The sequence below is a fragment of the Schistocerca cancellata genome, chromosome 11, assembly GCF_023864275.1.
Source record: "Schistocerca cancellata isolate TAMUIC-IGC-003103 chromosome 11, iqSchCanc2.1, whole genome shotgun sequence".
Classification (NCBI taxonomy): domain Eukaryota; kingdom Metazoa; phylum Arthropoda; class Insecta; order Orthoptera; family Acrididae; genus Schistocerca; species Schistocerca cancellata.
In genome coordinates this window covers 107,682,480-107,710,157 of record NC_064636.1, presented here as the reverse complement: position 1 = coordinate 107,710,157, position 27,678 = coordinate 107,682,480, and the positions used below count along the sequence as shown (strand labels likewise).

The 27,678-nt window shown below is 42.1% G+C and overlaps 1 protein-coding gene across 5 annotated transcripts in view; it reads left to right on the top strand.

Annotated features, from left to right (window-relative positions):
• The window catches only part of LOC126108581 (sorting nexin-13-like), a 417,686-nt gene that overhangs the window by 90,221 nt on the left and 299,787 nt on the right, over positions 1-27,678 (top strand). For all 5 annotated transcript variants that reach the window (XM_049913874.1, XM_049913875.1, XM_049913873.1 and 2 more), the window contains exon 6: positions 17,561-17,801. In XM_049913874.1, coding sequence (XP_049769831.1) covers positions 17,561-17,801 — 241 coding nt within the window. The remainder of the gene's footprint in view (positions 1-17,560; positions 17,802-27,678) is intronic.

Genomic DNA, 27,678 nt, shown 5'->3' with positions numbered 1-27,678 from the left:
CGTTTTGGCCCGGTTACGAATTGGACACTGCCGGTTCATCCATCACCATCTGCTGACGGCTGCGCCGACGCCGTTCTGCCCATGTGGACGATTGCTGACGGTCCGCCACATTTTAACGTCCGGACTTTAATACACTGCGTCTTGATCTTGGCCTGCCATGTACTCTAGATGCCATTTTAGCGGATGACCCAGGAGCAGCTGCTCGCGTTCTTCGTTTCACCCACTTGACAAACCTGTCTAAGGACATTTGATTATGCTGTTTTTTTAATCCTATGCCTGTCAATCTGTCTTTTATCGTGTTTTCCCTTTTAGTTGCTGTTTTAAACTTGTGCCGCGCGGTGCATTCCTAACGTAGTCTGGGCGCTAATGACCATTGTAGTTGTGCGCCCAACAACTTAATCCAATGTTGTGGTGTAATGGGATGGTTAGTGTATAAACATTGATATGTTGAAGGTCGTAAGTTTGGAATCTCACCAAAGGTATTGAAATTTTATTTTTTTAATTTCTAAAGCTAATCAAAAAAGCCTGTTTATTTTTTATCCAATTACTTGATTTAAATGTATTTTTTTGTGTTTTAATTTCTTTGTTACGTCATTTTCATCATTATATTGACTTTATTTTCTCTTATTTTTCTTTATATCATTCTGTTCTTGTTTGGAATCTACCATTATTGCCATAATCTGCAACCTAGTGCCTACGAGGACTGATCCTCGGTTTGTAATTCGCCAGCTCATATAGGTAGTGTGAGGATAATTTCAAGTAACCATTGAAAGCGTGAAATTACAGTTTGCTTTTAGCATTGAAACTTAATTTTTTCTGTTACAGAGATTAGTTTTAATTGCCACGAAGAAAGTGATCATCATGTCAGTTCTGTCTCAGATTGCACACTTCGAGGTTGTGGTTAGCTTTGGACCAGAGTTTAAATTCAAGGCTACAAAATGTGTCATTTGGCACAGTTCAGTCATCGGTCACTCGAAGTTAGCTGTTGACGTAGCATCTCCCATGTCCGACATACCTCGTGGTGGCCACTTCCAATGTTGCTCTGTGTTATACATATAAACAGCATTTGTGAAGTGACTTGTTGTGTTTGTGTGTCACATATAACTGAGCGGTACTTGGCAGCGGATGTGGCAACACTATAGTGGCAAGTAACAGATGTCAAATATCCAGTAATTTTAATTGGACAGTAGAGAAGGTACTGATGTGACACACTGAGGTTTGGAGTAAAGTTGTCCTTCTAACTCACTCCAGAAGTTTCATCAGGTTAAGATCAGGGCTCTGGCCAGGCCAGTCAATTTCAGGAATGTTGCTGTCCACAAATTACTGCCTCACGGACCCTGCTTTATGTAGGGTGCATCGCCATTGTCAGACAACAAGTCTTTGTCTCCTGTTCCTCTATACTGTAGGCACTACACATAATGGCAGGTAATGTTCTCTGTGCATTCACTGAACCCTTCCCTCAGATTGCCACAAGGTGCCAAGTGATTCATAGTTCTAAATCGTTTGTTTCCAGTCATCCGCTATCCAGTGGCATTGCCCTATACACTGCAAGTGTCGCTTAGCATTGACTAGAGGCTGCTGGCACTTTGGAACTTGAGTGATTCCTTCCACAGATTTCACATAATTTCTTATTATTTTATTTATTTGTTTATTCTGTTTTTACAACCACCCTCCACAGAGGTCAACTTTCGCTGTCCGTCAGTACACAAGGTCGGCCCTGTCTTGTAGCAGTGGTCGTTCCTCCGCATTTTGACCTTGACATAGAATGCCTAGTCCACATCCGAAGTTGCTGACACCCGAACCTCCTGACATCAGACACCAAGATTGGTACTAAACATATATAACGATAGAGTATTAACCAAAACACCGATTTAGTTAGTACTGTGCGCTGTCATCTGGTAGAAAGTATGTAAACAGTAATTAAAAGTGTCACCAGAGCTACAGAGGACAGGAAAAGCGTACCAGAGTTATTACAGTGTAGCTGTTGCGTGGGTGAGAAGGTGGAGCATTAGGCTTTTTTACTGAAGGTCTCGCGTTCAAATCCGATTGATGAAATTTTATTTTATTTTATTTTATTTATTTATTTTTTTTCTGTTATATGGGAGAACTTTTCCTGACATGTAAAAGGACTTTACGAAGTTTGTAGCAATGTTTTTTTTTTGCAGTCTGCTTTCGCATCGTTATCTGAACATTATTATGTACTTATTATTGATCTTATTATTTTGTATACTGGGTCATTCCATGTCAAGTCTCCCAGTTTAGAAGATGATCCCAGCTCGACCATCGTAAATTTTGATTAAATTTGTACAGGATGTACCTGAGGGCCCTACGTGAACTTATGCAAAGTTTCTGGCTCACCTGTAACTTGGTTGTGGTGCTAGAGCAATTTTTGTGAAGACCACTTTTACAGAGACCGAATAGTCGTGAATAAATCAAGTTTGGCATTCCACTGTTCCAAATGTAAAATAGCTAGACTCTTGCTTCTGGGTATACTGGTACAACATTGTGTTCTCTAAACACAAATGTTGCAAGTAGAGTTCGGAAAGCAATGCATTTGGCATTATCTCAATTCAAAGTGGGCAACAAATCATGTCGGGAGAAATTTGCCCCACAGTTTAACGAGGCATAAGCAGTGGAGAAAGTGCGCTATGGACCTGGTCTTTTGCCAAACTACTGTCTGTCTGGGTGTTTAGTATATCAAGAATTTTGGCCTGGCTTGTGTGTTTAATTACTGTGCTACCATCCTGTAAATTTGCTAAGAAACATGAATGTATCAAAATATACCCGTGTTCAAAGTCATGTATCACAAAATGGACACCTACCCATTACATTCATTAACACCATTCAACAGAGCACATTAGAAAAACTTATTTTCATTTTGGTGTCTTTTTGGGTAAGGTGCAAAAAATTCGCCTAAACTATCGACTTTTCTGGTAATTCGGAAAATCCTTGTGTTGGTCCATGGTTGCTATGCCACTACCAATCTCGAGACTGGTAACCCCATTGCCAAGGGGCCACGCCCGATAGCCGTGCAAGGTCAGCCACGGGTGGGTTTCTTTACTGCAGGTTCCCAAGCCTGAAAGTGGGTATCTAGCGGGTTCCCAGGCCTTTTTTGGGTCTCTCTGTGGTTCCCAAGCCATAATACAGAATTCTTCAATTGTTGAATGTTTTAGATATTTTGCTGATGTCCAAAACTATTGCTTCCGGCAAACTGTATTGCCGCCCCATCATTGAAGCAGCTCGGACTAATATGACTGCAATTATCTGTTGTTCCGGGATCCAGCATATGTCTCTCCTAGTAGGCCAATGAAATGATTGAGCAGCTCAGTGAGGGTGCATGAAATTAATCCAGGCATCTTTTTCTTCACATGAAAGTTCACAGATACTTCCTATTCACCATTTTCCATCATAAATGCAAGCAACGTACTGGCCAGGCTGTAGTTAATTAATGTCAACATGTTTAGTAGCAACTTTAGCATGTCGGTTAACATTTGCTACAAAGGACAATGTACCATTTGATACTCTGTGAATCTTAAGTCCCTTTTCATCAATTGGCACAAAATGGTGATGGTCTCTTGTACCAGACACTGTACATCCATCCCCAAAACGTTTCTCTTGATCAATTTTTGCATCTTCAATAATTTCTTTTTTAATATAAATAAATTCAATGCCGTTAATGTTTTTTGTGGGATATTGAAATAGATCAGTTGGTGTTCAGATTTGGTTATCAATTGGGCGTTAAAGGCTAGTCCTTGCTGCTAAACACTTAACTGTGCCCCCAATTCCGTCACGTGGTGATTTCCCGTGGCTTGTTTTGAAAAAATTCCATCCTGCAGTAATGCCAGAATCTTTTTGATGACGGCAAAGATTTAGGAAGCTCTTAAAATTTTTGTACTGTGCTGCAGAACCATCGTGAAAATAATGAATATGCTCAATTTCTTTAAAAATGCACTTAAGGGATTTGATCAAGTACGTTAAAAACACGTGCACTGCAACTGCGTCATGCCGGAGGCAATCACTGATTATGCAGTAGCTGACACTCTTTAGATCTTCACTACCTTTGTAGTAAATTACAATTAGATGTATTGTAGCTTGACTATTTTCCCAACGGAATCCCTGCACTGCGTCTTGGACAACAAAGGAGTTATTTTCTGTGAAATCCATTAATATAATCAATTCTCCTGGTTTTGAGACCTTCTTTAGTGAACTGCAAATGCTTGCTCTGATGCTTTGCAATGTAGTGGTGAGTAGAAAGGGCTAACAGTTTTGTAACTAATAGTTCAATGAATTCTTCAACTGTCATTTCTCTAGTTTCAAGTGTATCTCTACCAGTCTGAGCCCATTGTTTGAATTGAATTCTATTCTCAGAATCAATGTCTGCAAAAGCGTTTTCCAAATATTCATTTAGAGCTTCTGTTTCTGGACATACTTCACAGTGATGAAGTGTGCAATCCTTTGTTTCCAAATTACAGACAATATTGCTCAATAAAATTTTGTAATCTTATTGTATTGGGCTATGCGCCAACATTAGTTTCATATTTTGATGTATTGTGCAGACACAGACTGAATGTGAACCAGCTGTGCCTACAGTCACAAACCACTTTGGCCTTAATTCACAAAATTTGAAAAATCCAATTTCCGGTCCATTTTTATTGCGGTACACAGCAAACATTTCTTTTAAGTTGCTCAGTAATAAGTATTTCTGTTTTTTAACCTTTTCTCCATCTACCCGAACAGTAATACAGTCGTTTTTTCCTGGACAAATCTGACTAAACTCTTCATCATAAAAGTGTTCTGTGACTCCTGCCTTCGCATCCTCAGAAAGCTTTTTCCCACATTTACCTTTGGACTGTGCCAATATTCCCTGTTCAGCTTTTAACTTTCTAGTGTTCCTTACCATTCTTTCTGAAACACAAAATTCCTCCATAGTCTTTTTGATCCACCAGCTCTGGGGAACTAAGGTAAAATTTGAATTTTCTCGTTATTATTTGATACATGTAATTTTTCTTTCAATTCTTGGATCAGCTCAATGTAATCTGAACAAGTCAAGCATTGCTTGCTTGTGGTTGGTTGCTCCAATTCACTGAGATCAAGTCCTCCCACTTCTGCAATTTTCTTTATTCCACCTTCAACTTGGTGTATTTTGCACTTCGCATATCCTTTTGTATCCCTTGCATCAATTCATTGAAATTTTAATGGTGATATTCCAACAGATGTTAAATTTGTATTCAAATTGTGACCAACATTAGTCTCATCATGTTCATTTGACAGATATGTAACGTCCATTTGTGAATGTTTCAGTGCATCAAATTCTTTTCTACGGGAAGGACACATTTTTTGGCCTGGTTTAATATCAGAAATTGTTATCCTTTTTAGTAGGTCAGCTGTTTCTATGTTGATTGAGCACAAGCTTTTTCGTGCAGTGTGGTTTTTCTTGCCAAATGGGTTGCAGCATGATCTTTGCAAAAATTCATCTTTTTAGGAGTAAAACTTCATGATGGAAGAATAGTTGAGTATTTCAGGAGAGTGTAAACCACTCTCTCTAGTAAGTAATTCTTGTTCTTCTAAGGAAAGTTGTTTTACAGCTTTCAGTCCTTTTAAGGCACTGTATGTCATTAAATGGCATGGGGAATCAGTATTTCCAAAACTGCATACTTTACCTTGATCTTGTTCTTCCATTTTAGCAACAACTTGATACGCCTCAGAGACTATAATCAAATTGTCGAGTCATAAAAAAAAAAGAAAAGAAATAAAATTAATAAGCATTCAGCTTCCCAAAAATTATGCAGCAGTCTCTAGTAAAGTTAAATTTTGCAGTGAACCTGTCACAAACAGGTTTAAAATCACCGAATAAACAGCAAAATGATTATTTAAACAAAATTCCAAATTTTAGGCAACATTTTTGCACCTTACCTAGAGACACCAAAATGAAAGTAAGTTTTTGTAATGGAATGAAATGTGCTCTGTTGAATGGTGTTAAATGAATGTAATGTGGTAAGTGTCCATTTTGAGATACATGACTTTGAACACGGGTATATTTTGATACATTCATGTTTCTTAGCAAATTTACAGGATAGTAGCACAGTAATTAAACACACAAGCCAGGCCAAAATTCTTGATATACTAAACACCCAGACAGACAGTAGTTTGGCAAAAGACCAGGTCCATAGCGCACTTTCTCCACTGCTTATGCCTCGTTAAACTATAGCGCAAATTTCTCGTGACATGATTTGTTGCCCACTTTGAATTGAGATTATGCCAAATGCACTGCTTTTTGAACTCTACTTGCAACATTGGTGTATAGGGCACACAAATCTGTATCACTATACCCATAAGCAAGAGTCTAGCTCTTTTACATTAGGAACAGTGGAATGCCAAACTTGACGATTTCTTCATGACTTTGTGGTCTCTGTAAAAGTGGTCTTCACAAAAATGGCTCTAGCACCACAACCAAGTTACAGGTGAGCCTGAAACTTTGTGTAAGTTCATGTAGGGCCCTCAGGTACATCCTGTTCAAATTTAATCAGAATTGAAGATGGTTGAGCTGGGAGCCCTAGGACACATCACACACACTTCACGTGGAATGACCATATTATTAATTATTATAAATAATATTACTTCAACATGTGTGAAGCAATTGTTTCTTTATTTTTGTATTCTGATTGTATATTCTGTAAAACTACAAATGTGCTCTATAGGTTAACTACTTTCAAAAAAATGAAAAGGAAGTTGACTGCCAAGAGTACATTGCTGTAAACTCCAAATAGCTCTTTTACATGTCATAAACACGTTGCCCATAAAACAGTTTCACATATAATATAATAAAAAAAATTGATGTCCTTGTGGTTCGAATCTGGAATCTTTAGTACAATGATCTAACGCTCCACTGACTTCCTCGTAGAAGCAACATGTGTTACGTACTCACAATTATCCTTTTGCTGTGCTTCTTAGTTCTGGTGTTACATTTAATTAACGTATACATTCTCCAGGATGACAGCACATAGTACGAACTAAATTGGAGCTTTGGTTGATACTCTATTGACATACAACGTTTGGTAGCAAGCTGAGTGTTTGACACTTGGAGGTTTGGGTGTGAGCTCTGCCCACGAAAACCATTCTGTTGTTAGACTTGTCTACTGACAACACAATATTTTCTGCCTGCTTTTGTACTGGTGGGTCCACCTCCTGTGACACATAGTGGTCAGTTCTGTATTACTTAAGGATGTTGGCGACTTTTAGTCAGGTAGTGTATACTTACAAAACCTCGATCTGTGTGAACAAATACGAGGGCGGACCAAACTTAACGGGACTTGGCTTGCGGTGGGGGGAGAGAGTGGGGGAACCCATTGTTCGACCAGGTGTCTGTTATGGTCACACCACCTGAGACAGTGTGTGAAGTTGTGTTGCTGTGAGTGCATCGATTCGCCCTCGAGAATTTTTTAGTAAAACAACTTTTTCCATTTTGGTGAAAACGTACGGCACATTGTCGAGAGCAACGTGTGGCTACGAAATGTCGTGTCCTTTTGGGGAAATTGGCTGCAGAAACTATTGTAGTGCTTAAAACTGCTAACGGGGATGGTGAAAAATTGCATCCTCGCGACTGCTTTGATCTCTCGCATTTCTTTCGGGTACCCTCTGACATTCCCCACGAGGACAACATTCCGTCTGGTGTGAGAGTTGCGCTGTTCGTACGGGATGACGTTCATAGTCAAACTGTCTCACTGAACACACGGCTGCAAGCTGCCGCAGTTCTTATTTTCCTTTCTCGCTTCACCTTTTCTTTCTGTACCGTCTTCATCCGTCTGTCATTCAGTGTCACCAAGGCAGACTTCCTCCCGCTTATTGGGCAACCCCCTCACCCCTTTCTGCTGCTCGGTGACTTTAATGCACACCGTCCCATTTTGCAGCTCTCTGTGAATCTGTCCCAGAGCTGCCCTCTTGACTGACCTCAATCAACCCAACGTCATCTGCCTTAATACTGGAGCACCCACGTTCCTTTCAAACCCCACACGCACCTATTCTCATTTGGAGCTCTCATTCTTCACTGACCAGCTTGCCCACCATCTCGAGTGGTCCGTTCTCTCTGACGTGTACTCGAGTCACCATTTCCTGTGTGCTATCTATTTGCTGACTCCTATCCCACCTACATGTAAATAAAATTGGCAGCTTTCAAAGCCCAACTGGAGGCTTTACTCCTCCCTGGCAACCTTTGACAAATGCAGTTCACTCTTACCGTATCGTGACCCAGTCCCTCGGTGGACTGAGGCGTGTCGCGATGCAATCGTGTGCGGAGACGTGCTGTCCGTTCCTCCCACAACATCCTACGATAGAGAACTGCATTCGTTATAAACAGTTGCATCGGCAGTGTTGTTGCATTCTTTGGGATAGGAATAAAGCTAGCTGAGTGTCATGTATTTGTTCTTTTAAGAGTTCCTCTCCGTATTCTGTCGTGTGGGCCGACCTCCGACAACTCTCTGGGACCGACGTCCGTTCTCCAATTTCTGGCCTGACTGTAGCAGGTGTTGTCATTGTGGAGCCCATTGCTTTCTCCGACACCTCGGCCGCTATTTTGCGGAGATTTTGAGCTCCGCCCACTGTCACCCTGCCTTCTTCCATCGGAAAATTGTTTGTGTTGTCCTCATCATTTCATCATCATTCGTGAAAGTGGCGAGACTGGAATGAGCAAAGGTTGGGAATTTGTAGAGGCACTGATAACCACACAGTTGAGAGCCCCATAAACCAATCGTCGTCAACATCGTCGTCGTCGTCGTCGTCGTCGTCGTCGTCGTCATCGTCTTCTATCAGAAAAGAGTGGAAGAGGCTCTCAGAGTCATGGATGCTGCAATGCCACCTTTAGTATGTAGGAGCTGGAGCTGGAGCATGCTCTCACTTCATCCCACTTTTCTGCGCCAGGGCCAGACGATTTTCACATTCAGATGTTACAGCACCTTTCTCTTGTGGGCAAGCACTTTCTCCTTCATACGTACAACCGTATCTGGGCAGATGGCCCGAGTGTAGCCACTGTCATATCCACAGCTGAGCCCGGTAAGGACAAACACCTTCCTTCTAGCTACCGCCCCATTTCTCTCACCACCTGTGTTTGCGAGGTGATTGAACATACGAGTCACGCCTGACTGGTACGGGGGTTCGAGTCTCACAATTTACTAACCACTGCGTAATGTGAATTTCTGGCACACCGTTCTACAGTCGACTTTGCCGACCCAGGTTATGAACAGTTTTCTGGGAAATTCCAGACTGTGGCCACGGTTTTTGATCTGGAGAAGCCTATGACACCTGCTGGAGGACTGGTATCCTCTGTACTCTTTACACGGGGGGGCCTCTGAGGCCGCCTGCCCCACTTCGTTCAGGAATTTATAAAAGACAAATTTTGCAAGGTACGTTTGGGTTCTGCCTTGTCGGACACTTTTATCCAGGAAATTGGTGTGCCTCAGCATTCTGTCCCGAACGTCGTCCTCTTTCCTATTGCCATTAACCCTATAATGGCCTGCCTTCCATGGGGCACCTTTGGCTACCTTTTCATTGACGATTTTGTGGGCTATTGCAGTTCTCCACGGACTTGTTTCATTGAGTGGAGGCCTCGGCGATATCGGGATTGTCTTTACTCATGGAGTATCGACGGTTGCTATCGATTTTCCAGTGATAAACTCGTTTCTATGAATTTCCCTTTGGCACAGTGGGTTTCTTCCACTGTCTTTACATCTCGGACCTGTCACTCTTCCATTTGTTGGGCCCTCTGTTGTACCCGGTCGTCCTCAGTGGTACTTCCTGGAGAGCGGATCGGACCAGCCTCCTCTGTTTGTACCGGTCCCTTGTCCGCTCGAAACTAGACTGTGGGTGTTTTGTTAATGCATATGCACATCCGTTCATCTTACATCATCTAAGTACGATCCACTGTCGTGGCATCTGTTTGCTCACTGGTGCCTTTTACATACACTAGCCCAGTTGAGATTCGGTACGCAGAAGCTGCCGAACTACCTCGGTCACATTGACATAATGTTCTCCTCGGCAGATATTTGTGCCTCTCGTCTGGCGTGCCTGGCCACCCGTCCTACACGTCCTCCTTAGATGACTCCTTTGACCGCCAGTATGGGGCAAGTCCCTCTTCTCTGTTACCTCCTGGAGTTCACTTTTAGGTATGGCTCCGGCAGCTTAACTTCACACTACCTGCTACTTTCCCGACAGGTGTGAACCCCTCACCACCTCGGCTTCGTATGGCGGCTCGTGTTTACCTCGGATTTCATTCGCTGCCTAAGGACACTACACCAGATTGTGTCTTTCGGTGTGAGTTTCTTGACCTTTGCATGAAACTTATTGATAGTACCTTTGTGTACACTGATGGCTCTCGGACTGACCCTGGTGTCGGGTGTGTCTTTGTCATTGGCACCATACATTTTCAGTATGAGCTTCTGGAACACTGCTCAGTATTTACAGCAGAGCTCTTTGCCCTGCATATAGCTATGCAGTGCTTCCGGTGACGGACTTTCGAATCGCGTGATGCTCTTCAGAGCCTCATTGTGCTTTACACAGTCTATCCCTTAGTGCAATGGGTCCAAGAAAACCTTCACTTGCTGACTCTCGATGGAGCCACTGTCATGTTTACGAGGGTTCCCGGTCACATCGGTCTGACAGGAAATGAGGCAGCCGACACTGGTGCCGAGGTAGCAGTCCTCCTACCTTGGCCCGCTAGTTCTTATTTTCCCCTCTCGTGATCTTTGTGTTGCTGTCTGTCAGTGACTTAATGTTCCACAATTTTTCTATTATTCTCCTGATGATCCTGTTCTCTGGTGTTCTGATTAGATGTCTGAAAAATGAAATGCATTTCTTCCCAATTGTACTCATTACCGGTTCTATTTCCTTGTAGACTGTTTCATTTGTAGCTACTTTCCAGTGCCCATCTTTCTGGTATGATTTGTTGATGCAAATTCTGATGATTCTTCTCTCTATTTTGAGTATTTTGTCTATTTGTGCAGTGTTAGTTGTTTTGAAGATGGTTTCACTTGCATATGTTATTTCTGGTTGAGTGACTGTTTTGTTTTAATCTTGTTGCAATTGACAGGCTCTCTTTGTTGTAGGTGTTTTTGGTGATAATTGTGCTGTAATCAATTTGTCTATTCTGTTATGCGATGTTGGCTTTTTATTGAGGTTTTATGTTATGATTTGTCCTAGATATTTAAATTTATCTACGGTTTTCATTTCTTGATTTCCTATGGCAATTTTGTTTATGAGTGGTGGGTCAGTTAACATGATAACAGTTTTTTCAAAGGATATTCCAAGACCAATTTTCTGTGCTATTTCCTACAGCAAAGTCATCAGCAAATCCTAAACAATGTAAACTTATGTTGTCTTTGGGTCATCCAATTTGGATGTTCTTTGGGTTAATCTTGTACCATTCCCTCAGTATGAATTCTAAACCACAGTTGAACATCAGGGATGCCAGGCAATCTCCTTGTCTTAAACCTGTTTTTATGATGAATAGATCAGAGAGTTCCCCCCTGAACTTGACTTTCGATACATAGTTGGTTAAGGCGAGTTCTATCAATTTGATTAATTTTGTATGGAGCCCAAAATTTCTTAAGATTTTTAACATTGAAGGTCTATGGATGCAGTCATATGCCTTTTTTAAAGTCCACAAAGGTTATTATAAGAGGTTTATTTCGTTTTTTGTAATATGCTGTGGCTAATTTTAAAGTGATGATCTGTTCTGCACAGCCTCTCCACGGTCTGAAGCCTCCTTGCTATTCACCTAATTCTTCCTCTAGTTGCTCTTTCATCCTGTTGTATAGAATTCTGGAGAAAGTCTTGTATGTGCAGTCTAAGGGAGAGATACCTCTGTAATTATGGTTGCTTTTATTTCCCTTTTTGTGGAGTGGGTGGATTATGGCTGTGATCCAATGTTCTAGAAACTTTTCTGTTGTCCAGATTTTTGTTAGAGCTATGTCTAAGGATGTTTGAACTATATCATGGGCATATTTCCACATTTCTGCAAAAACTTGGTCTTCTCCGCATGCCTTATAACTTTTCACCTCTCCGAGTGCTGTTTCCACCTCTTGGATTGTTGGAGGATTTACGAGATCATGTGGAGTCTTGATGGGTGTGTCTGTATTAATTGCTAAAAGTTCCTGGAATTCTTCACAATTCAAAAGTTTACTAAATGCTTTTACCATGATTTTGGCATTTTCCTTGTCATTATGTGACATTTGCCCATCTTCCCTTTTCAGCATGTATGTTTAATACCAAAAGCTGCCAAATTTTTTCAGGCAAGCAGTAATTTTCTGCAAAAGGTTTGCCACCATTGTCACACTTTGAACTGAAGGCTTGCTGTAATGCTTAGAATTATAGATGTCAGAACTGGACTGCCATTTTCCTGGTGTCTTCTGACCACTACTTTTTGCAGGAATGCTGGAGTTGGGTAATTATTTATAAAAAATTTCACTAGTCTTCATAAATCATTTATGGTTCATGATATGGTTTATGGTTACCTGTTCAGTCACAGAATATTGTGTAATAACTCAGAGAACGACACACACACACACACACACACACACACACACACACACACACACACACACACACACACACACACACAACTTGCATTACTTCCAAACAACAGCTGAAGCTGTGATAATTGCACAACTGTCACATGATCGCAAGATTGAGTGTGAAACAGTAAAAGCACAAGTTGTTGCTTATGAAGTGGGGCTGCTTTTATTGCCTGAGAGTTGTCTACATGTACATCTACAATCTGCAGCACCGCTGTGAAGTGCACAGCAGAGGGTACTTCCCACTCAAACAGTTACTTGCGCCTGTTCCAATTCGTTTTGTGTATAAAGCTCGGGAAAAGCAGGCACTTGAGTGTGTGTTTGTGTGCTGTAATTAGAATAACCTTGTCTTGGTAGTTTCTACTGGAGTAATATGTAGGGGGGGGGGGGGGGGTTGTAGAATATTCCTGTATGCCTGACTTGATGCTGGTTCTGGAAACTGTTTAAGTAGACTCCCACAGGACTGTTTGCATGTATTTTCGGGCATCTGCTAGACCAGGTTCGTCCTGTGGCCATAGGTGCTGCCTTCTCTGTATACATTCAGTATCCCCTGCTAGTATTATAAGGGACAGTAACGTGCAATAATTTTACTACCAAAAAGTTTAATAGGTAACCAAATAAAAATTACAAATGAGCTTACATCTTTTACTTACTTTTTGACACAGTCGCCAATTGTTCTCGACACATTTCTCCCAGTGCAGTACCAGTTTCAGTATGCCTTGTTCCTAGAAGTCCATTTGGTTGGAGTACAGCCATCTGCAGACTGCCGATTTCACTTCCGCATTTGTCACAAAGTGTTGTCCAGCCAGTAGTTTCTTCACGAAACAAAACAGATGAAATTTGACGGTACAAGGTCTGGACTGTATAGTGAATGCTGGCGCACCTCCCATCCGAATTTCGTAATTTTATCACAAACAGAAGTGGCAATGTGTGGGCGAGCATTGTCACAGAGAAGTTTGACACTGTCAACACTAATGGTCTGGCATTTGTCACGGAGGACAGGATGCAACTTTACCAAAACTTTAGTGCAGGCTGCAGCATTCACAGTGCTCGTTTTCATGAAGTCCACCAATAACACATCATGCGTATCCCAGAACACTACCACAAGCACTTCCCTAGTAGATTGAGCCACTTTCAATTTTTTTCGTGTTGGTGGACTGGTACGTTTCCACTCCATATAGGTCTGCCCAGTTTCAGGCATGAAGTGGTATGCTCAGGACTCTTCACCAGTGACGATTCCTTTCAAAAAGTCGTGTCCTCCTGTGGCGTAAAGTGTTAAGTGGGTCGAGCCTGTTATCGTTTGCTGGCCCTTGTGGTTGTCTGTCAGGTACTTAGGCACCCAGTGAGCACTAACTTTACGAAATTTCAATGTGACACGAACAGTATCGTACACTTCACCGTAGGAAATATTGAACTGCTGCGATAAAATTCGCAGTTGCAAATGCCAGTCGTTCAAAACTGCTGCCTCAATGGCTCCACCGTTCTGCTATGTTGCAGCATTACCGGCTGCCTACAGTGTGTCAAATGACTACGGTTGATGCGGCCCTCTCAGAAGAATGCAGACCAGCTGGAGACATTGCTACGGTCCATACAGTCGTCCCTATACACGCCACGCGTGTCCCTGTGAATGTTACTCGGTTTACGCTCCTTGGGCCACAAATATCAAACTACAGTTTGCTGCACTTCACAGTTTGATGACAGTAACGTGCACACTGTGTGTTTTTCACAGTTAGGGCCTCTCTCGCTAGAGCTGTACGTGAAAACAAAATACCCTTTGTAGCACAAACTTCAAACTGTATCAGAATGGCAGCGGAGTGTCTGCTGATACAAAACTTCCTGCCACATTAAAACTGTGTGCCGGACTGAGACTCGAACTCGAGACCTTTGCCTTTCGCGGGCAAGTGCTCTATTACTGAGCTACCCGAGCACGACTTATGCCCCGTCCTCTCAGCTTTACTTCTGCCAGTACCTCGTCTCCTACCTTCCAAACTTCACAGAAGCTCTCCTGTGAAACTTGGAGGACTAGGACTCCTGAAAGAAAGGATATTGCAGAGACCCGGCTTTGCCACAGCCTGGGGAATGTTTAGAGGTCACGAGTTGAGTCTCGGTCCGGCACACAGTTTTAATCTGCCAGGAAGTTTCATTCGAACCATATCGTCTTGTAATTTCAACTTTCCAGCTGCAATACAAGGGGAGGAAAAAAAAATATTGTGCATTACTTTGTGCTCTTGCGCCATATTTGGTAAAGGTCCCACACGCTTGAGCAGTATTCTACAGTGGGCTGCACAAGTGTTATGTAAGCAATCTCCTTGGTAAACCGACTGCATTTTCCAAGTAACCTACCAGTGAACCAAAGTTTGCCACCTGCTGTACTTATTACTGAGCCTATGTGACTGTTTTATTTCATATCCCCACACATTGTTACTTCCAGGTATTTGTACAAGTTGACCAGTTCTAATTGTGACTCATTGATACTGTAATTTCTGCGTTTCTGGAAGTTCTCAGTTTTACATTTAAAGTGAGCTCCCAATGTACGCTCCATTTTGAAATCTTGTCGAAGTTTGACTGTGTATTTTTGCAGATTTTTCCAGACAACACATCCTTACAGGAAACTGTATAATCTACAAATAATCTGAGGTTACTATTAATATTGTGTACTGGTCATTAGTATACAGTCTGGGAACACTTTAAAAACTTTTGTTGCTGAACGAGTGGCATTACAAAGTAACAATACATGTAATTTGAGAGAGTAAACTTGTAAGTTTTTTTCAGCAACCTTCACTTCATGTACACTCCATGTGGGAACCACATGTGATCCTACAAATGCCGACACAATAATCGAAGTCTTGCCATACATGGGCCATTGTGTCTTTCGAGACTGTTACTGTTGTTGGTTCAATTCTCCTTTTTTTATTGCACAACGTCACTGGGAAGAGGAGGGAAATAAACAAGATCCTTTACATAACTTCATAAAAACAAATCACAAGGGTAACATGCAGGGACCTAGGAGGCCATTTTAGCACACATTGGTCTGTTGCTCCACCACGACCAATCTGATGGTTGGGTAGCACTGTGATCAGATGTACCCTAACAGCACAGTGAAAATGTGCGGTTGCACCATCTAACTGGAGGACAAAGTTCTCTGATTCTGTTTGCAACAGTGGCATTAACCAGTTCAGCTACATCTGAAGGAAGTACACTCCAGTATCAGTAGGTTCTTCAAAGAAGAAAGACCCATAAAGTTTTTGAGAGACGTGACACATAAAACATTGACCTTCAGAGAATTTCACTTGTGTTCGACAATATTATGCGGGTTTTCTGTTCTCCGAATCCTACAATTGTGCCAGATTACTGTGCCATTTGTATGAAATGTTGCCTCATCTTAAAAAAATTATCGAATTCACAAAACTGTCATCTTTCATCTGCAGCGCACAGTAAAACTCGAATCGCCAGTCTTTGTCTTTAGGATATAACTTCTGCACTAATTATAATCTGTACGGTTTCGTGTTTAATTTTTACGCAAAACACGCCACACAGTCGTCATTGACATTTTCGATTCACATGAAGCTCTGCTTAGAGATTTTGTCGGACTCCTCGTAAGAGCTCTCTTACTCTTTCAATGTCATTTGCATTCGTCCCTGGCCAACCACTTCTGTTGTGCAAATACCCCTTTTGAATGAACATTATGTGCCAACTGTAGGTTGCCTTTCTGGTCGGTGCTACTTTCCTGTACTTCATCCTGAATTTACATTGGACATCCATTGCACTCTTTGTTTCATCAAATTGTAGAACACAGAAAGCCTTCTCAGCTGCAGAAAGCACCGTGTCGAATACAGTACCATCTAGTGACCCTACGTGGAATTAGGCGTCATATGTGCAATGAGAAAAATAACTTGAAAGTTTACTCCTTCGAATCATGTATGTTGCTACTTTTTATTGCTACTTATTTGGCAACAATAAATTTTTTAAAGTGTTTCTGGACATTTGCGACACACTGTTAGACACACAGAATAAACTCTGATTCCCTGAGCACCATCCAGAGCCTCAGTGATCCGTATCCGGTTCACCCTTTTGTGCACCGGATCCGACGCTCTCTTCGGCAGCTGGCGGACGAGGGTTCTCCGGTTAGCTTTATGTGGGTTCCCGGCCGTGTCGGTATCCCTGGGAACGGAGCTGAAGATGCCGAGGCTGCGGTCCTCCAGCCTCGGACAGCTTCTTGTTGTGTGCCTTCGTCTGGTTTTAGCGGGGTCATTTGTCAGCGCATTTTATCGCTGTGGCGTGCCGATTGGGCTACACTTACCGAAAACGAGCTTCGGGCCTCGAAACCTCTCCCCACGGCTCGGACGACCTTATCGTGCCCTTCTCGGCGGGAGGAGGTCATTTTGGTCCAGTTACGAATCGGACACTGCCGTTTCGGCCACCGCCATCTGCTGACGGCTGCGCCGGCGCCGTTCTGCCCATGTGGGCAATTGCTGACGGTACGCCACATTTTAACATCCTGTCCGAATGTTAATACACTGCACATTGATCTCGGCCTGCCGTGTACTCTGGATGCCATTTTAGCCAATGACCCGGGAGCAGCTGATCCGCATTCTTCGTTTTATCCAGTTGACAACCCTGTCTAAGTACATTTGATTATGCTGTTTTCTTTTAATCCCTTGCCTGTTAATCTGCCTTTTATAGTGTTGTCCTTTTTAGTTGCTGTTTTAACCTTGTGCCTCGCAGTGCATTCATAATTTAGTCTGGGCGCTAATGACCACTGTAGTTGTGCGCCCCAAAACCACAAGGAAGAAAAAAAAAAAAGAAAAAAGAAAAACAGAAGGTACCTGAAGTTATTTATGCAACTGTAAAAACAGACAGCCGTCTGAGATAACACACTGTGTGCCACCTACCTAGACATCCCCAGTCCGATCACAAATTTAGGTCGGTAACCCACTGTTACCTTAATTTCACTAATAAGCAGATACGAGGGAGAGTGACGGTGCGCTCGGCTGCCGCAGGTGCCGCCTTCCCAGCACCAACACGGCCACCGCCGCACCGGCTCGTCGGTGTCGCTGGGCGCGAACGCAACCCCCCAGGCGGGGGGCTCCGGCAGCGGATCGCACTCCCCCCAGCAGCACCCGCAGTCGCATCCACATCCGCAGCCGGAGCTGGAGCCGCTCTTCTTCGACCTGGAGGTCACCATGGAGGGGGGTGACCTGTGCCGTGACCTCGTCTGCACCGACCCGGAGTACGAGAAGCGTGAGTCACCGTGCCTCTGATATTTTACTGCTTCACCTTCTGTGACACTGCGTTAAGTGCCACTCGCCAGATTGCAGAGTAGCGATAGGAACGGACTAGTGAAAACGATCAATGTGGTGAGTTGCCGGAGAACGGTCGACTCATTCGGTTATAGTTTTACGAATGAACTGAACTACCGGTTAATTCTTTTGAGTGAAACCAGTCCATGGTAACAATCTAATGAAAACGGTCAACTGCATTGATAATAATTTCATGTAGTGGTTAAATAATTATTCTTTAAATCCTTTTGAGTGACGTCAGTCTGTGACAGCAATTGAATGGAAAAAATTGGTACATTTTGCTATAGTATTCCTTATTGACTGAATTATTTGCACTTTCTTTCCAAGTGAAAGCAGTCTGTAGTATTCCTATCAGTTCTGCCAATCTGAATGAAGTTCATAGACGGCTTCCTACACTCACCTGGGCGAAAGTTGGGCCGGTCGACCATCTGTAGAATGTTAACAAATACTGACTAATATTATTTGTGACAAAATACTTCCCCAAAAGTGGCAGTATATGCTTGAAAAGCAGGTGATTGTCACCGAACGATTACACTGCTTGGCAGTTTCTAAGGAACAGAGACATATTCGGATGGGGATAATCACAGGCAATGGCAGGTGACGCAAAACACTGTACGTACATAATAAAGACTAAGTGTTGTATTTGTAACAAAAAATGGTACAGTTTTCACCGTACTGGAAAGCAGGATAACACACAGAGGATGATATCGGACACTTAGCATTGAATATGCCCTCGTCAGGCACTAATGCACTTTTTTGCACCTGTTATACGTGCTGGCTGTGAAACTGTTCATGAGCCCTCGGGGAGGATATTGTACCGCTCGTCTCTCGAGGCATTTCCAGTTCTCGTACATTTCAGGGAAGGAGTGTCCATCGATAGATGCGTCTACCGAGAGCATCCGAGGTGTGTTCTGTAGGGCTTGGGTTCGAGGAGTACACAGGCCATTCCCTGCACTCGGTATCTTCACTTTCTAGTGTGTCAGACACATCAGCAGCCCTTTGTGGGCAGGCATTGTCATCCACAGACAGAAGTCTGGACGTACCAGCATCTAAATGGCAGGGAGGATACATAATAATCTCCATGCAAACCACTTTGCTGTAACTATACTTGAGTATTGCTCATCAGTGTGGGATCTGTACCAGATCGGGTTGACAGAGGAGATAGAGAAGATCGAAAGAAGAGCGGCGCGTTCCGTCACAGGGTTATTTGGTAACCGTGATAGCATTACGGAGATGTTTAGCAAACTCGAGTGGCAGACTCTGCAAGAGAGGCGCTCTGCATCGCGGTGTAGCGCGCTGTCCAGGTTTCGAGAGGGTGCGTTTCTGGATGAGGTATCGAATATATTGCTTCCCCCTACTTATACCTCCAGAGGAGATCACGAATGTAAAATTAGAGAGATTAGAGCGCGCACGAAGGCTTTCAGACAGTCGTTCTTCCAGCGAACCGTACGCAACTGGAGCAGGAAAGGGAGGTAATGACAGTGGCACCAGTGGCACGTAAAGTGCCCTCCGCCACATACCGTTGGGTGGCTTGCGGGGTATAAATGTAGATGTAGAACTGTGCCTCATGCAAATGTTCAGTAGTCCGCCAATATTCTGTGGTGTGTAAGGTATTCCCCTCTCTCCCAACTTTAACTGATGGCCGGAATCACTTGCCACTCTCAAGTGGCATTTTTCACAGAACATCGCTCTGGACCACTGTTGTTGACCCCAGCCAACCAGTTTGCAGCTCGTGGTCTAGTGGCTTGTGTTGCTGCCTCAGTATCACGGGCTCCCGGGTTCGATTTCCAGCCGGGTTAGGGATTTTCTCTGCCTGGGGACTGGGTGTTTGTGGTGTCCTCATCACTTCCTCCTTATCGTCATTCATGACAGTGGCTAGATGGGATTGTGAAAAAATTGGACTGTGTAAAAATTGGGACTTCGTATGGTGCTGATGACAGTGCAGTTGAGCACCCCAAAAACCAAACTTCATCGTAATCATCCCGACTGCCTACACAAAAGAACTCTTTTCTCGGTGACAGTCTGTCGAGCATACAAATGAGCTCGATTTAATAGCTGGAAAATGATTCTGGCATACACGTGCGTACCAGTACTGGTTGCAGGGTCTGTAGTGATGAAACCACACCAGTCTTGGGTACTATTTGTATTAACAGCTTCTTCACTAATAGACAATGACATTTTGTTTTTTCGCGTAGCAAAACATTTGATAGACTTTGATGAGGTAATAGATTATGTTGCAGAAAGGAAAGCATGCCATGTAAAGCTGTAGCAAGATTAGAGAGAAAGAAATGCTAAGACTTAAGGATTGAAGAAATGTGTACTGTCTTGCTTGTCTGTTGCCTTTACTGGTTTTGTGTATCTGATATTTAATTTTATGTCACACACAACAGTGAGTTATTGGCTAATAGGCAATAAAGAGTGCAAATTTTCTGAAGAGTTCTAAAAAAGGGGGGGGGGGGCAGGGTGTCAAACCAGCCGACTGGGAGCAGGAGAGGCACCACGGGACATTTTAATTTCCACTGTCCTGAATATAGTTTGATGGCATCCATTACAAAATATACACGTTTGAATTCCACAGAGCGAAATTCAGAGACGTGGTAGAGAATTCTGTGTGAAGAGGCGAGGCACTGCACTTTGGCACACTTAAGACTGTCTTACGTCTCCTCAAATATGTATGTTTTATATATCATATTCTTCAGAAAGACGTGCGTTACAAAATGAACATATTTTTGAAAAGTCGATTTTTTTTTAAAATTAGTGGCATCCTACCTCAAATGCTCGAGGGTGGGGGGGGGGGGGGGGTGGCGCCACTATCTAGTATTGCCCTGGTTCGGAAATATTGTATACCCGGGACTGATACACAGAGCAGTCTGAGTTGTAGTGGGGAGGTGGGAAGTCTCCACGTGACCCGTGTTTATGTTTAGTGATTTTGCTGTTTTGTCTTCGTATATTGCTCTCGTGTCAACTAAAAACAAAACAAATTTCTATGGCCGGGAGCTATCAAGGGAATTAAAATACGTCCAAACAATTACAGAAGGCAAAAATGTTATTAGCTTCAGATTTTATTTCCGCCTTTCTGGCAGTCGGGTATTAATCGCCTTGCAGATCAATGAAGTTATGTTTGTCGGTTTGCTAAGGAAATTTGGTTTTATTAATCTTTTCTGCTGAGGCAGTCAATTTATTTGAAACTAAATGTTTAATTCCACAATATTGGTTAGTTTCAACTGTTCATTGCATTTCAAGTGCGCATTTTCATCTTCTAGCACTTATGGCGTTATGTCATAATAAAGAACCAATCATGAGATAATACAGCACTGGTACTCCAAGAAAATTTACATCCGAATCTGGACATACAAATGTGCACTTTAAGCCGAATTGTGCATTTTAGTATGGTTCACGAAATTCTGATGTTGTTAGGATGCTCTTGAAGTATTCTCTGATGTCTTGTTTCTTTTATGACATAATTTAAGGTCTTTTAATGTTTTATACATACAAACATATGGACTTCCTGTGTCATCGTAACTGCAAGCGCAGTGACGCCTGTTACCTGGCACTCTTTGGCAACTGCTGAAACGAACCTATTTCTAACAGGTCGCATGAAAATATTGTCAATGGTGGTTTGAGAAGTGTTACTTTCAAAGTAAATTTCCTTTGACGCAAGATGAACTATGTACGAGAATGGATGATGAATTTATTAAATCACAGAGTGTTTGACTGTCATTTAAAAATCAACTCTTTGCATATGACCGTTTAGAATAATTTAGAGTCCAGATGATCAGACATTTATGTCATTATTAAAAATTTTACTGGCACATTTGTGTGGTGTATATTAAAGTGTAACACGCACAAAAAGATCAGTATTATATGTGAAATTTGTGCTTCTCTTGCAGCTTATTAATCTTGGTGACCAATATTACTCATATATGTGAAAGCTTTGCTTTTCTTGTAGTAACAGTATGTATATTAATTCAAACCATTAACTTTTCCTATTTCTGTGTTTGTGCTACTTAACAGTGATATTGTTATTGGCTGACTACATCATGTGTCCTATGCCCTGGGTATCTGCCGTCATCAGATGGCGAGATCACGTGATGTGAGCTATGACTGGCTTATAAAAACGCACCTCGATTTCAATGCTTCGGAAAGTAACATGCGATGTTTGGTGGAATTCAAATTTATACTTTTGTAATATGAAAATATGTAGCGTACATGTTGCTGCATGTCAAAGATCTTTACAATTTTTTTCCCCTTGATTTTCTTTTTTCAAAATGGCAGGAAATTCTACACAGGTCTATAAAACCATGATGATTCAAAGGACTGCTAAGTATTACAGTTCTGAGGGAAAATGTACTGTTACTTAACACGGAAACAGTGTATTTGCACTCAAGAGAAAGTATATTTTTAACCGGGAATACAGGAATTTTTTTTCCTTGTCCGCATATACACACTGTTTATAGAAATTAACTATTTATTTACCTCTCTTTGATATGTTTTTGCCTCTAAAAAGGACGGCAACCCATATCACGGTGTATGTATACCTGTAAAGGCTGTAAAAGTATGTGAGTGAAAACAGTCCTACCTCGTGACTGATTGGAAACAATCGTACAACTGATGTAACTGGCGGAGGCTTGTATCAGTGAGTTGCCTCACATTGAGTAAAACCATTCACATCAGCAGACCGAGTGTCAAACATTCAGATGGCTGAAGTGGTTGCAGAGACTAGTTCCACGCAAATGAAGAAGATGACTGAACAAGAAAGCAAGTGAGTGGCCAATTGGATATTACATTCAGTTGGTTGACCCATCAGTAACAGAGAGGAACATAGACAGAATCCTTCTCTCTTCCTCCTGCCCACCTCTGCCCCCTTAGCCAGTGTGGCAGCACCATCATGTTTACACCTGAGAAACAGGTAAGGGAGGTAGTAGACAGTCTGTACTCTAATACCCTGCATTGGATGAGAGAACAACATTGAATTGCTGTTTTGTTTGACAATACTCATAGCACAATCTGACAACTTATATTCCCAGTGTAATGTGTGTGACCCCCCCATGAACCATGGACCTTGCCGTTGGTGGGGAGGCTTGCGTGCCTCAGCGATACAGATAGCCGTACCGTAGGTATAACCACAACGGAGGGGTATCTGCTGAGAGGCCAGACAAACATGTGGTTCCTGAAGAGGGGCAGCAGCCTTTTCAGTAGTTGCAAGGGCAACAGTCTGGATGATTGACTGATCTGGCCTTGTAACAATAACCAAAACGGCCTTGCTGTGCTGGTACTGCGAATGGCTGAAAGCAAGGGGAAACTACGGCCGTAATTTTTCCCGAGAGCATGCAGCTTTACTGTATAGTTAAATGATGATGGTATCCTCTTGGGTAAAATATTCCGGAGGTAAAATAGTCCCCCATTCGGATCTCCGGGCGGGGACTACTCAAGAGGACGTCGTTATCAGGAGAAAGAAAACTGGCATTCTACGGATCGGAGCGTGGAATGTCAGATCCCTTAATCGGGCATGTAGGTTAGAAAATTTAAAAAGGGAAATGGATAGGTTAAAGTTAGATATAGTGGGAATTAGTGAAGTTCGGTGGCAGGAGGAACAAGACTTTTGGTCAGGCGAATACAGGGTTATAAATACAAAGTCAAATAGGGGTAATGCAGGAGTAGGTTTAATAATGAATAGGAAAATAGGAATGCAGGTTAGCTACTACAAACAGCATAGTGAACGCATTATTGTGGCCAAGATAGATACGAAGCCCACACCTAGTACAGTAGTACAAGTTTATATGCCAACTAGCTCTGCAGATGACGTAGAAATTGAAGAAATGTATGATGAAATAAAAGAAATTATTCAGATAGTGAAGGGAGACGAAAATGTAATAGTGATGGGTGACTGGAATTCGAGTGTAGGAAAAGGGAAAGAAGGTGAATATGGATTGGGGCTAAGAAATGAAAGAGGAAGCCGCCTGGTAGAATTTTGCACAGAGCACAACTTAATCATAGCTAACACTTGGTTTAAGAATCATGATAGAAGGTTGTATACATGGAAGAACCCTGGAGATACTAAAAGGTATGAGATAGATTATATAATGGTAAGACAGAGATTTAGGAACCAGGTTTTAAATTGTAAGACATTTCCAGGGGCAGATGTGGACTCTGACCACAATCTATTGGTTATGACCTGTAGATAAACAGAAGAAACTGCTAAAAGGTGGGAATTTAAGGAGATGGGACCTGGATAAACTGAAAGAACCAGAGGTTGTACAGAGTTTCAGGGAAAGCATAAGGGAACAATTGACAGGAATGGGGGAAAGAAATACAGTAGAAGAAGAATGGGTAGCTTTGAGGGATGAAGTAGTGAAGGCAGCAGAGGATCAAGTAGGTAAAAAGATGAGGGCTAGTAGAAATCCTTGGGTAACAGAAGAAATATTGAATTTAATTGATGAAAGGAGAAAATATAAAAATGCAGTAAATGAAGCAGGCAAAAAGGAATACAAACGTCTCAAAAATGAGATCGACAGGAAGTGCAAAATGGCTAAGCAGGGGTGGCTAGAGGACAAATGTAAGGATGTAGAGGCTTATCTCACTAGGGGTACGATCGATACTGCCTACAGGAAAATTAAAGAGACCTTTGGAGATCAGAGAACCACTTGTATGGACATCAAGAGCTCAGATGGAAACCCAGTTCTAAGCAAAGAAGGGAAAGCAGAAAGGTGGAAGGAGTATATAGAGGGTCTATACGAGGGCGATGTACTTGAAGACAATATTATGGAAATAGAAGAGGATGTAGATGAAGATGAAATGGGAGATACGATACTGCGTGGAGAGTTTGACAGAGCACTGAAAGACCTGAGTCGAAACAAGGCCCCGGAGTAGACAACATTCCATCAGAACTACTGACAGCCTTGGGAGAGCCAGTCCTGACTAAACTCTACCATCTGGTGAGCAAGATGTATGAAACAGGCGAAATACCCTCAGACTTCAAGAAGAATATAATAATTCCAATCCCAAAGAAAGCAGGTGTTGACAGATGTGAAAATTACCGAACAATCAGTTTAATAAGCCACAGCTGCAAAATACTAACACGAATTCTTTACAGACGAACGGAAAAACTAGTAGAAGCCGACCTCGGGGAAGATCAGTTTGGATTCCGTAGAAATACTGGAACACGTGAGGCAATACTGACCTTACGACTTATCTTAGAAGGAAGATTAAGGAAAGGCATTCCTACATTTCTAGCGTTTGTGGACTTAGAGAAAGCTTTTGACAATGTTGACTGGAATACTCTCTTTCAAATTCTAAAGGTGGCAGGGGTAAAATACAGGGAGCGAAAGGCTATTTACAATTTGTACAGAAACCAGATGGCTGTTATAAGAGTCGAGCGACATGAAAGGGAAGCAGTGGTTGGGAAGGGTGTAAGACAGGGTTGTAGCCTCTCCCCGATGTTATTCAATCTGTATATTGAGCAAGCAGTAAAGGAAACAAAAGAAAAATTTGGAGTAGGTATTAAAATCCATGGAGAAGAAATAAAAACTTTGAGGTTTGCCGATGACATTGTAATTCTGTCAGAGACAGCAAAGGACTTGAAAGAGCAGTTGAATGGAATGGATGGTGTCTTGAAGGGAGGATATAAGATGAACATCAACAAAAGCAAAACGAGGATAATGGAATGTAGTCGAATTAAGTTGGGTGATGCTGAGGGAATTAGATTAGGAAATTAGACACTTAAAGTAGTAAAGGAGTTTTGCTATTTGGGGAGCAAAATAACTGATGATGGTCGAAGTAGAGAGGATATAAAATGTAGACTGGCAATGGCAAGGAAAGCGTTTCTGAAGAAGAGAAATTTGTTAACATCGAGTATAGATTTAAGTGTCAGGAAGTCATTTCTGAAAGTATTTGTATGGAGTGTAGCCTTCTATGGAAGTGAAACATGGATGGTAAATAGTTTGGACAAGAAGAGAATAGAAGCTTTCGAAATGTGGTGCTACAGAAGAATGCTGAAGATTAGATGGGTAGATCACATAACTAATGAGGAAGTATGGAATGGGATTAGGGAGAAGAGAAGTTTGTGGCACAAGTTGACCAGAAGAAGGGATCGGTTGGTAGGACATGTTCTGAGGCATCAAGGTATCACCAATTTAGTATTGGAGGGCAGCGTGGAGGGTAAAAATCGTAGGGGGGACCAAGAGATGAATACACTAAGCAGATTCAGAAGGATGTAGGTTGCAGTAGGTACTGGGAAATGAAGAGGCTTGCACAGGATAGAGTAGCATGGAGAGCTGCATCAAACCAGTCTCAGGACTGAAGACCACAACAACAAACAATGTGTGTGAATCATGTATCATCTGAATAAACCCAGAGCCATTTGAGGCCCAAGCAGCCACTTTGTGCACAGAGCTGAGAGCACCAACAGAGGCCCCAGACTGTCAACTTTTGTACCGGTGTGTTGTAATTAGTAGCTAAAACTGACAGCGATAAACATACAGGATAATAGAAGCAAAAATGTTCCAGTAAATGTGGGTCTGCAAACCAGCTGTTTACAAAATAATTATATGTGATTACAAGCCATAGGAGGAGTTGCAGCATCTACATCTACATCCATACACTGCAAACCACCGTGAAGTGCATGGCAGAGGGTATATCCCATTGTACCAGATATTAGTTTCTTCCTGTTCCACTCACATATTGAGCGTGGGAACAATGTTTGTTTGTACTTTGTAGTACATTCCTAGAGACATAATTTAAATCTGGGTCTTTAAACTTTGTTAGTAGACTTTCTCACGGTAGTTTGTTTATCTTCAAGAGTCTGCCTGTTCCGTTTCTTCAGCGTCTTGGTAACACTTTTTCACATGTCAAACTAACCAGTGTCCATTTGTGCTGCCCTTGTCTGTATATTTTCAGTATCCCCTGTTAGTCTTATTTTGTATGGCTCCCACACACTTGAACAATGTTCTAGAACTGGCCACACAAGTGATTTGTAAGCAATCGCCTCGGTAGACTGATTGCTCTTCTCTAGTATTCTACCAATAAACTGAAGTCCACCGCCTGCATTACCCATGGCTGAGCCTATGTAATCGTTTCATTTCATATCCCTACAAAGTGTTCTGCCCAGTTATTTGTGTGAGTTGGCTGATTACAACAGTGACTCATCCGTATTGTAGTCATAGAACATTACATTGTAGTCATAAACACTACATTTCTTTCATTATGTGAAGTGTAAAATTTTACATTTCTGAACATTTAAAGCAACATATGTAAAAGTTGGACAGAATGTGTTTGTGCACTGTTACTACAGAATATTTCTCCAATAATTGTAACAGTCGACTGATCTCGCTAGGAAACTTTCGGCTACTTATGAGAAGTCTACATGCATTATTGAGGTACCTTTCAGACATGAAGAAACAGCTAGTAGTTTCTATAGATTTCAGTGTAAATTTCTTAAAAGATAATGACAAGAAAAAGAACTAGAATTACTAATCTGAATGTTCAGTTGAATTTCAGTAGTCAGTTTTCCAACTTTCTGCAGCAAAATAGTGGGACAGTAATTGGTATCATTTTTATAGACCTTGCTCAGGCTCGAACAATTAACGTGTACCCAGTTGCTAATGGACTATCTGATTGTGGTGCACAATTAACGGAAATAAGCAGTATGGCATATTACTACCCAGAGCTTGGTTCAAACAAAGCAGTGAGGCTTGTTAATGAGCACAGGATACAGTGTTTTAAGATGAAGTTAAAAGGGATGGTGTGGAGTTAGATATATACTGATCAGCCAGAACATTATGACCACCTGCGTGATAGGCGGTATGTACACCTTTGGCACA